The sequence below is a fragment of the Pinus tabuliformis genome, chromosome J (genome assembly GCF_031772625.1).
Source record: "Pinus tabuliformis cultivar Carrire ecotype Pingquan chromosome J, CPIR1, whole genome shotgun sequence".
NCBI lineage: Eukaryota > Viridiplantae > Streptophyta > Pinopsida > Pinales > Pinaceae > Pinus > Pinus tabuliformis.
In genome coordinates, this window is record NC_142295.1 from 1,596,122,547 (window position 1) to 1,596,133,838 (window position 11,292).

The window sequence follows — 11,292 nt, forward strand, 5'->3', positions numbered from 1 at the left end:
TACAGTAACCAAGAAATTTTTGGTGTTCTCATGATCTCCCGTTCGAGTAGCTTTGCCCATTTTTCAGAGAGATCATGTTCCAGTTGGAGCTAGATGTTACCCACCATTTTGTGGGTGATATCCCTAGGAGAAAAAAATTCTCCATGATGGTCCTAAGCTGACAACCGATCACAGCCACAAACTAGCTCGATGCACCATTTCTTTGCCACCTAAGCCATCCATGTGGTCCCTCACCCACCTGTCATGATCATGTGTTTGGAGGTGGGCCTCCCAAACCTAAAGGTATGCCTTATTATTTGATAATTGAGTATTCTAGTTTATTTATCATGGAAACTTTGGACATGGATTAATGGGGGGATTCGATGGAAAGAGTGGTATAGGTTTGTGCTCTTGTCCCCTAGGTCTCTCTTGGGATGTTAACCTTGCACCCTAGTCCCATGGGATCTCTTTTACTGACCTACTAGTTTTAGGGATGGTACTACATCAAAAACCCTAATTTTGGTTGTGTGGTCCCACTCACCAATTCACATATATTATTTCCCTTCTTCTCTTTACACCCCCAATCATCTCTCCTCCCATCTGGGTCCACATTCCTCCATTGGGTCCACATAAGGTCAGCCACCCCCTCCCCTTGCCCCACATCTTGGGTCGGGCCTGAAATGATACCTAGAGGTTGATGCAGCTAAAAGAAAAAGAAAAGGCATAATTGGCCACATTCAACAAGAAATTGTACCACAAAATGCAAAATATGGCTGGGACAAAGGCATTTAGAACATGGGCAAAAGCCATGCCATGAGCTCTACCCCATTCCATGGCCATCACCCTGGTTCCTATGTGGCCCTTGATGAGCCTCCTTTATTAGTCAGGAACCCATGATTGTCCCAAACCCCGATGGGCGATGAACTGCCGCACCTTATCAGGGGGTGTCCACTACTATAATTTACGCATCATGCTCTCATTACCTAGAACCCTGAGTAGTTAACCAAAGAAAATCATAAAAATGCAAGATGCATATGACGAAGGGTGGAAAAATCAAGGTCAGGGTAACTCATGCACCATGATTTCTCCCTCCTACACATTATTTACCCAAGTGTGCACTTCCCTTTTATTAGCTACCCTTATACCATGGCATGTGATCCAGGTTGCCTCCTTTCATTCCCTACTCCATGCCATAATTATGCCACATGACACCACCATTTGAAGGATGTACAACAGACGTACCACCCCCTTTAGAAGTAGAAACAACCAAATAGGATTCCTGGTTAACCCTGTTTGGAGTTGGGAGACATTAGCACATGCCAAAGCCCACTATGGATGGGCATGCCATTATGAAGTGTTCACTTGTTATCCATGGTTTATAAACTCTTTTACTTGATTTATTTAATGACTTGGTGCATGGGAAGGGGGATACATTGGATCTTATGCAAGATTACAAGTAGTTTCCATTTGGCTTTGGGGTCCTGACCCTAGAGGGCTACATTGGCACATGTTGGGTGTGTGTAGAAATTCATGGGCCTCCACAACATCGGAAAACACTCCATGTATCCCCACAGCCATTAAGATATTTCTCGTGGTTCACTTATTGGACAAGGAATACACACCTTATCATCATGCCCAACTGACCCTAGAGTTGCACCATACACTTGGCAAATGATCCAAGACTTGCATGATGATGTGGCATCACCTACACCATCATCCTAGCCCTTGCAAGCTATCTACATGCATCTTCGATTTGTTTGAAGACCCATGATGATACTTGTGTACCCCCACATGTCATTTGGAGCATCACAGGTTATTACAAGGGGCCAACCCCTTGTCCACTGCTTTTGGGAGTTCAACTAAACATTATGGCAAATAAGCACTCCATTAGGTCTCCTCCAAGGCCCAACGACATGCGCTATTCATTATTAAACCTCTTGAGAGGCTTATTCTTTTGTTTACAGGCTACTTTGGTGGGCTTATCAACAAAAGTTAGTTATTTTGCACATTATTTTATTGTAGGGGCTAATGTAGGCTTAATTAGCTAATTCAAACTCATTAGAAGTGTATAAATACAAGTGATGTGAATTCATTTTAGCATGATCACTTGGTTGGACTTGTATCTCTTTAGAGAACTTCGTTATCCTTTTTGTGGACAAAATTTTGGAGCATGGACTGAATTTTTGATGTTTGGATGATTTTCTCTTGTCTTGGAGCTTCTTGTTTGGAAAATTTTTTTATGGTTGGATATACTCTAATACATGTAAGTGCAATTTTAATTCTATTCTTTTCTCTATTTTTTCATATACATTGTTGCTAGGATTTCGCTATTATAGGGCTAATTTGTTGCATCTATTATTGCAAAGTTGTGAAAATTTTGTTTCTAGATAGTGATGCTTCATGTGTGGGCCATGTATGATGAATGAATGCTCCTATGGATATTTCATGGTTGAAATTCATCTTGATAAGCCATATATTTTTCAAAACTAAGTATAAAGTCTTTGAAGCCGCTATCCTTTGCCCCAATGCTAAGTGAAGTTGTTGTTAAGGTCTCATTGACCAAGAAAATCAAATCTAAGTTCATAATCATTCTTGACTACAATATCCCCAAAGGATTAGGCACTGGTCTACCATAGGTGATCAATCTAAAACTTATTTTTATTCACCTTCTCCTCTTCTTTCTAGGTATAACTCCATAGGTCACCTAGGGCATTGAATATGTCACAATTTAGCCATCCAAATACTTCAATTTTTGGTCCACGACTACTCTGTTATGTCCTCAAGAAGCCCTCCAAATTTCATGAGATTTCGATGGTGGGATCTTGAGATATCGCAAGCCCTAGCTCGAAGACCAATTCTTGCCTTGGTTTCCCTTAGGCTAGAAACCTCACTGGGATCCTTGCATTTAATTTCATTGAAAATTCATTCCTTGATCCCTTTCCCCTCCCGAATTAGGTCAAGCATATCATTGGTCCACTTAGTCCCATGTGATCCCATATCTTATCATAGTCAACTCTTCAAAAACCACCTGGGAAACCAAGTTCCACAAGGATTTTAGGGTTTAGGAAGCTCCTCTACAAGTCACATTCCCTAAGCCAATCCCTCAATTCCCTACTCCCCTATCCTAGAGAATCTTGTACCTTGCTTAAGAAGCAAGCAAGTCCCACTCTTGAGTCTCTCATGAGAAAGGGTTATCGAGATCACTTCACATCCATCTTAGTTGATCTATCCTTCATAAGTGATTCTATATATATCGGGTCTCCTCCCATCGATGAAAGTTCGTAAAGAGTAGGAAGCTTTATCTGTGGTAACAGTGGGCTTTAGCTTCATTGTTGCTCTTGACCTGGTAAGTGTGTTACACAACATTTTGTCACTGTCCCTATACTCCCCGTCCATGATCCTGGAGGACCTCTACAATGTACCCATCATGCTTTCCCATCATGAAGAAACTCCCAGTATGTCCCTCTTCATGAGCAGAATAATTCCGCTTTGCATAATTGTTACAGGGAAAAGTGTCTATGCAGAACTGCTAATCCCACTAAGGCGGGTAGCTACCTTAGAAACAAACAAAGTAAAACTACTTTCGTTTTCCTTTATGAAAGATAGATGAGAGAAGAATAAAGGAGACCGACCTCTGTCTTGCGCTTGGTTCCTTGCTCGATTCCTCTCTCTTCGGATAGTCCTTTGCTACTTGCTTTCTTGTATACCCAGCTTCACAGAGTACCTGTACAATCAAAAGCAGCATAACACTATACGAGAACATGGATCTATTATCATAAACAATCTAGGATCAGATGTAAATTGACCATACAAATGCACAAAACGTAAATTACACAAGAGTATGGAGGAAAACTTGAATAGCTTTATTGATAATCAAGAAAGAAACAAGAGAGTTACAACCAGTTGTTCTGACCCAGCATCATCCTCTCAGCAAGTAAGCCCTTCTTCACCTCATGCAAAGCTTAGATCACCCAACACTATGATGTTACCTCAAGAAACCAACAGCAATTCCTTACAAGATGCAAAATTCCAGCCTCTGGATCTCTGGGATGAGGGATCCATATATAGATGTCTGTAAGGGAGATGAGTCAGCTTGTGATTTGATTAGTGTCTTCCCTCTGATAGTTCTTGCTTCCACTTGGAGATTGATGATATCTTACTCATCCCTGGTAGAATTCAGAGAGGCAAGTGTCACAGGAGAAGTTTCTGGAAGATTCCATGCTTCTCCACATCGCGGATTGACACTGCCATTTGTCTCTTCTCGCCCATCGCACCCCATAAAAGGGCTTTTTGAAATGCAACGCACCCACTGTGTGTATTTAGGTGAGATGCAATGCACTTTGCCTATGGAGCAGGTGAAATGATCCTGTTTTGACCAATTCTGAGTAGTTTTTCACGGAGAACTTCTGGGAGAAGTTGTAATCAGTTGACCTTGTTCTTTTAGGGGTTGGAACAACACTTTTAGAGACTTAGGAGCCCTTGGTTTATGGACATTTTATGCTTGGGGTTGTAGTGCCCAAAAATGTCTATAACAGTTGCCCCCTAAAGCATGAGGTCGTTAATCTTTTTTGATGTTGGGTGAAATGCTTTATCATGAGGATCTGAAGTTCTTTCAAGCTGGAAGGAGACCTGTAATAAGATACAATACAATACATTATCTTCATAATATTTTCATGATCTAGCTGAGGCGGGCATTCCCATGCTTAGCTTTATAAATTCATTTTCATGTACATAGGACAGACAATCGTCTGAGTGTAGACTGATGATTCTGGAGGAGCCATCATCCCATAGATTGGATGATTATCTGTGCAGCAATGATGTACATTTGATGTCTTTATTTTCCCGAATATATATCGCAGCCCGGATGGATGAAACTAGATCCGGGGTCTTCAATCTCGTTCGATCTTCACTCAAAGTACAAGTCGATCCATGCGAGAGATGTTCTGGAGTCGAACATGGAAAGACATTGCCTGATTACCAGCCAATGATGTAAGCTGTTAACAGGCGTGAGAGGAATCACCGATAATGATAATGATCCTCAAGGTACTGCAGTACAATTCACGTGGTGTGAATAAGGGACTTGGCGTCGAACACCACGCAAAATCTTTCGTTCGAAGGCCATTGATGTAAACCTGTCGCCGGAAGTGAGAAACTTGCCATTGAGGCATGCAAGCTTCAAAGTACTGAAATGGGTGTTCCTAGATCGACTTCTTGGATAATGAGCTGATGTCGACAAGAAGCGATCCGTCATAGGAGGGCCTTAATGAATCCCACATCAATGACACGGAACGAAGCAAATGATTTTAATGGAGGTGAAAACGGTCTGGTGATATAAGGTTCAGGGTGGCGGTCATGAAAGAATGGAGCGTAAATGTAATGCAACGGGTGAGACACAGGTGAATTCTCTGAGTGACTTCTCTTGAATATATCGACGACACTGACATGATGGATTGGTAGCATTAACCCCAAATGTGGATGGTGTGATGTGACCATGGTGATGTGACTGGTGAATGAAACAACCCAACCCAACTTGGATGCGGAGTGAAAGTGTCATGTTCAAGAGCGACTTGCTACCAACAAAGTTTCTTCAAGTTTTCTTCCCAATTTTTCCCCAGCCATTGCTGACCTCAATCACACTTTATATATGGAAGTTATGCCTCGTGCAAGTTAACCTATCTTGTTGACCACCATGACATTAAGAGGTAGCCACAACGACTTCCATTACTCACAAGTGTGGAGTTATTCATGTGTGGACTTTCAAGAAGATTCTAGAGGATCAAAACCCCAACACTAATTAAGAGATGAGGTCCACAAAAACCCTAACCCTAACCTTTAACATCTAACAAAATATGTTAAATACTAGGTTGTTAGGAAAGGAAGAGTTTCCATTTTTATTGGATTGAGTAATGTTCCATAAGAGAGTAGATCATTGGGAGTGGGATATTGAAGCATAATAGAGGAAGTAGAAGAACTTGTAACTAACATACTGGCCACAATATGTATGACAACTACATAGTGAGTGCCCCTTTCTTTGTATTTTCATTTCATCGCTGAGAAGACAAGAGTAGAGCATAGGGCTCACCTTTTAGTTCATTTTTTTGTATTGGGTTTTTCCAAGGTACATCTTTTGTTCATTGTGTGCACTGTGTTATATTAGTTTATCTCTTTCATTTCAGCTTTAGTTTATTTAGTATTCCATGCAATAAACTAGTAACATTTAATTTGAAATCTAGGTAAAATGCAATATAATAAAAGATTTTAGAATTTGTAAGATCTACTGTAACAAAGTGTTCTATTGGAATATCCATGATACTTTAGAAATCAATTTTAGTTCCTCCCTCTAGCTTAATGGTGTCTATATTTTGATTACATTTGACATGTTTACTTATGGTTTCCTTCTCATCTTTGATTAGGTATTTGTACTTATGTGGCACCTTAAAAGCAGTGGAAGGAGGGCACATTTCATTGATTCTTTGAGCAACTTAGCTCTTAATATTGAAGACTTGTATGGTTGTTGAGAAGGATAAGTTTGGCCCTATGAGATGTTTTCAAGTAAGTGTAACTTTTACAGATGGAACTATGGCACATCCAGTTTCAACAAACAACTCTTGACACTATTAGCCTTAACACTATTAGTCTTAACACTATTAGTCTTAACACCAATGCTATCTTGTATAACCTTGAGCCTAGTCATCCAATTAGATCATTATACTTCATTAGGGCGGTTTAAAATGGTAGATCAAATTTCCTTTGGTGTGAATGTCTTCATAATGTAACATCCTCCACCTTCTTTTGCAACAATATTTTTCTTTGGTATTAGAGTGTGGATGAAGGGAAAACATTACCATATACCACTAGTTTTAACATCCATAATCCTAACCATATGTTTATCCAACATTTTTCCTTTGACATTGCACACATGAATCTTGAGACTCCAATGTATTCGCAATTGAGAAGAACACCAACTTCATCTCTTGAGAAAACACATTTTTATATTATATAGTGTTGGTCATATCTCAATTTTGTTAATAAACTTCAACTCATACTCCCTTTATAACTACCACCTTCAAAAGCAAACATTTCCACTTTTATTATCATTTAGTTTGACTTGATAATTTGCAAAATTTAGTTTGACTTGATAATTTGCAAAATTTCTATGTAATGAAAGTACAATACACATATTTAACCATTATCATTATCATTATCATTACATTATTATTATAATATATAATATTATTTATTATATATACAAATAATATTATTTAATAATATCTATTCATTAAAAATGAGAATTCAATTCTCAAATAAACAACATTACCCACCCAGTTAAACCTTTAATTTAATATTTTTATTTAAAAGAAGTGACTCAAATCAAAAGTTGTTTTCATTAATGTTAGCAAAATTGAACTCATGAATTCTTCATCCTAAAATCATGAATGCACGCTTTGATGATGACATTACCCACACACTAAACCAATGTCGGCCGAGAGAATATTACTCAATTGTGACTGAGACCTTAGACAGTTTCATGAAAAACCTTGTCACCTAACTTTGATATGTATATTTTCGTTACAGACAAATCAAGCACGGTTCATTGGAGATGGACATTGTCATGCAAATTTGGTATAAATCCTTGTCACCTAACTTGATATGTATATTTTCGTTCAGACAAATCAAAAAAAGGTTTGGTCAAGATGGAGATTGTTATGCAAATTTGGCATGCATACTTTTGTTCTAAACAAATCATAACATGCTCCAAACAAAACGGGCTGGAATGTGACAGGTTAATACAAACACAACACAGGGAAGTTTAGTCACGGGAAGTTCGCCTTCATTTCTTTGTTTTTTCCTCTCCTCATGAAATATGAACAGAAGTTTAATTCTGTTAATTCACTATGGTTGTTTGGATCAATCATCTCACCCTACTCACTCTGGGAAAACGCATCTTGTTTGACCGAGTCCAATTAAAAACTGTGGCAATTAAGTGTAAATGTAATATTTTTGAAGGGTTACCATCTGAACATGTCAAATACACATGGCCTCTGTGGTTATGTTTTTGCATAAATGTAGCACAGTCTCCATGATTTACAATAAACAAGTATGGTCAAATTGACAATGGAGTTGCAGTGTCTGCAGAGAACAAGTATGGTCAAATTGAAACAGGAAATGCAGTTTTGGGGGTGAGGGTTTTGATGTTTTTCTCCATATATACCATATGCTCTGTGACCATGAGTTTTATTATTACTATCAAGTTGAACAATGTCGGATTGGAAGGAAACATATTATTGTAGTGAGACTTTAATCTGTTATGCCTTTGTACAGTGCTGATATTAGGGAATTGCCTTTTTAACAAAACTTGAATATTATAGGAACTCTGTTAACAACTTCGAGAATTGTAGGCAAAAGAGCAAACACACAGGAAAAAGGCAAATAGTGAGAAAATAGAAGGACTTTGCTTTAAGCAGAGCGTAATTACACAATTGCGGATGACATGGTACCCACCACAACAACAAAAATTAAAAACAAGAGCGAAAACAACTCTTCTGCGCCTGCTCTTGCTGTTAGAAAACAACTGCATTCCAAGTTGGAAAGCCTGTCAGTTGAATGATTGCAACAGAGTGCAGGCCGAGGTTGCTAACGAAAATGTGGAGGCACTTATAGCTCTCCAAACAATACAATACACAATGATGGGAAATTTTGAAAAGGCCCCAAAACACCAGATATGGCGTTAATGGGAGTTGCTTAATTGCCAAAGTAATGATTACTTCACATTCACTGGTTGGTTGAACTTGAACTTGAACTTGGTGGGTCAGCAAATGGGTTAGTAGTTGAGGGTGTTAGCAGCGAACTCCTCTCCTGCAAGTGAGTACACCTGCAGTCGCGGTGAGCGGTTGGACGAGGCTGGAAGGCCTGGCTCCCAGACTCGATGCTTTTGCATACGCTGAGGCCGCCCCTGCTCCCGATGGAACAAAATATGCACCGTTCAGCAGCATATCTCCTTCCGATCTCCAGTTCCACTGTTTCCATTCATTCACATTGTTGTCTTCCCTCTTTGTTACCTGAAATCCCATTAATCTCACAAAATTAACCCAGATCTTACATGTAGTTGCATCTTAATTTTGGATCTAAAGATTTATTTATCGCTGTTTCTACCTTAATATATCCAAAGTTACAGCTAGATATATGGCAGTTTAATCTAAAGTCAGAATAAATAATAGCTGGATCTAAAATATAAAATCTTATGAAATTGTAACAAGAGTAAGTAAATGTGTTTTAGCAATAAGCACCTCTTTGGCAAAGGGGTTTGCAGGTGCCGAGAATCTATTGCCTTGACTGTTGATTGTGGGGTTTGCACTGCCCCCAATTGCGTACATTTCCCAGTGAGTGTAGTCATTGTTTACCACATGGAAGTATCCATGCCTGCACCTGCATTCATTCATGCATTCATTGATATTCATTTCTTGATGAGACAATCACAACCCCTGGAATGGCGGGAAAGGGGGATTTATTTACCTGGGCATTCTCTGCACAAGACCTTCCCCAAAATGATTAAATGCAATCGTGACCTGCATGTTAACATCGGGAGTATAGCTATCACTGTGACCCAACAACATCACCTGCAATGTTCACACAAAAACAGAACAACTGTCATAATTGTTCCAAGAGATTGCAATAAGAGTTGGAATGAAGTGAAAATTTTGCACATATATGCTAGCTACATTTTCTTTTATCAGGGTTTAAGTACAGTCTACTTTAGAGTCCTCTTCAAACTCCTTAATGTAACTACCTCATTGTGGTGAGTGAAATAGCTGTTTGAAATGGTAATAGCAGTGGATCCCATGATGGCGTCAATGAGACCGTCAGCACAGTTGGACAAGGAGACATGGTCCACCCAAATGTGGCTTCCTCCAAAGATGGAGATTCCATCTCCATCGCAGATAGTTCTCCACCCATAATGCGTGGGAGAGTCCCTTACCATAGCATTTCCTGCAGGCTTACAATCATGAACGTGAATGCCATGTATAATGATGTTAGTCACATACTGAACAGTGATGCAGGGCCCGTTTGCAATGTGGACATTGACGCCCCTTCCGTCAATTGTCTTGAAACTGTTCATGATCAGCTCCTCCTTCAGTGTGATCACCATGTCTCTCTCGAAGACGATCCAGAGAGGCTCTGTTTGAATCACGGCATGACGCAGAGTGCCCGGTCTCGGATTCACAGCATCGTAATCGTTGGGATCCGTGACCCGGTAAAACCTCCCATTCTTGCCTCCAATAGCATTCCTGCCGAAGCCAATGCCGCAGTCTGCCAGACGTTTTCTGTTACGGTCCCACTCGGGGTCACAACGCCAGCAATCATCAATGGGGTTACCAGTCCCGCATGACAGGTAGGCCAGCTCCCGCCTTGCGGTGCTGTTGTCAATGCTTCTGGAATAGCAGAAACAAATCAAAATTCACCCTTAAAACCTTAAAACATTATTAGCCAAATGTATTTAACAGATCATAACAATGTAGCTGAGCGTCGAATTTACCTTTGAACCATCTGCACTACGCTGTCTGGATCTTTTTCCCAAGCAGTAGTAGTGACATTGGCTTTGGCGGGAGCTGCTTCATTCCGCCCCCTCGAATCCTGTGCAACCAGAGATCCAAATGACCTTGTTGCCGCCCCACCATGGAAGCAGAGGATTCCAATCAAGACAATGCAGGTCAAGATACTCCGATTGTACATCTTTGTAAACACCCAAAACTCACTAGTTACAAATTTAGGACCAGATCCGGTCTCTGTACTCAAAGAAAACAGTAATTGCAAAATCTTTTGTTAAAGAGAGTTCAATGCTTCAGCTCTAAACACTCCCAAGAGACATGAATGTAGTAACAGAAACAATGAAAAGTAGGAGAAAAAGCATTCCCAGTGCTCTTGCAGTAGCAGAGCTTGGGAATGGGAAAGGGAAAAGAGAAGGTTCGGATGCGTGGCCGACAGAAGTGGTAGTTGCCTCTGAACTCTCAGTGTGGTGCAGCAGGCTTGCCGGTCTTGTTCTTATAGACCGCACAGATTTGAGCATTAATGGATGTATTGCATTCCAAGTTTAATCTACCGTGTCATTCATTGCGCATCCATCCATGGGAAAGAATCACAGTGCATTTAGACTATATATTAGAGTAGGCCCTACCATCCCCATCACCATCAATCAACAGTCACAAACTTATTTCTACCTGTTATTCAAAAGTGGGGGAAACCCCAAACTCAACTGTATAACAGTCGTTCGTTAGGCACCTAGGCTTTTTACTTCAACTGCTACTGCAAGTTACA

General features: G+C 40.1%; 1 protein-coding gene across 1 annotated transcript; it reads right to left on the minus strand.

Moving 5' to 3' along the window:
• Window positions 1–8,410: 8,410 nt before the first annotated feature.
• Window positions 8,411–11,034, minus strand: LOC149233583 (putative pectate lyase 18). The gene is made up of 5 exons (XM_089379798.1): window positions 10,514–11,034; window positions 9,767–10,409; window positions 9,493–9,596; window positions 9,267–9,405; window positions 8,411–9,038 (listed from the first exon to the last, which is right to left on the minus strand). Exons 1-5 carry the CDS (start codon window positions 10,708–10,710, stop codon window positions 8,817–8,819), a joined length of 1,305 nt encoding a protein of 434 aa, XP_089235924.1. The 5' UTR covers window positions 10,711–11,034; the 3' UTR covers window positions 8,411–8,816.
• Between the last annotated feature and the right edge of the window lie 258 nt (window positions 11,035–11,292).

Bases quoted from the DNA above. Each gene is read 5' to 3' on its own strand.
- LOC149233583 (XM_089379798.1), bottom strand. From the start codon at position 10,710: ATGTACAATCGGAGTATCTTGACCTGCATTGTCTTGATTGGAATCCTC. The intron at 10,410-10,513 runs GTAAATTCGACG...CTGCTATTCCAG, and splicing joins GTAGTGCAGATGGTTCAAAG to AAGCATTGACAACAGCACCG. The intron at 9,406-9,492 runs GTAAATAAATCC...GAATGAATGCAG, and splicing joins CTTGTGCAGAGAATGCCCAG to GTGCAGGCATGGATACTTCC.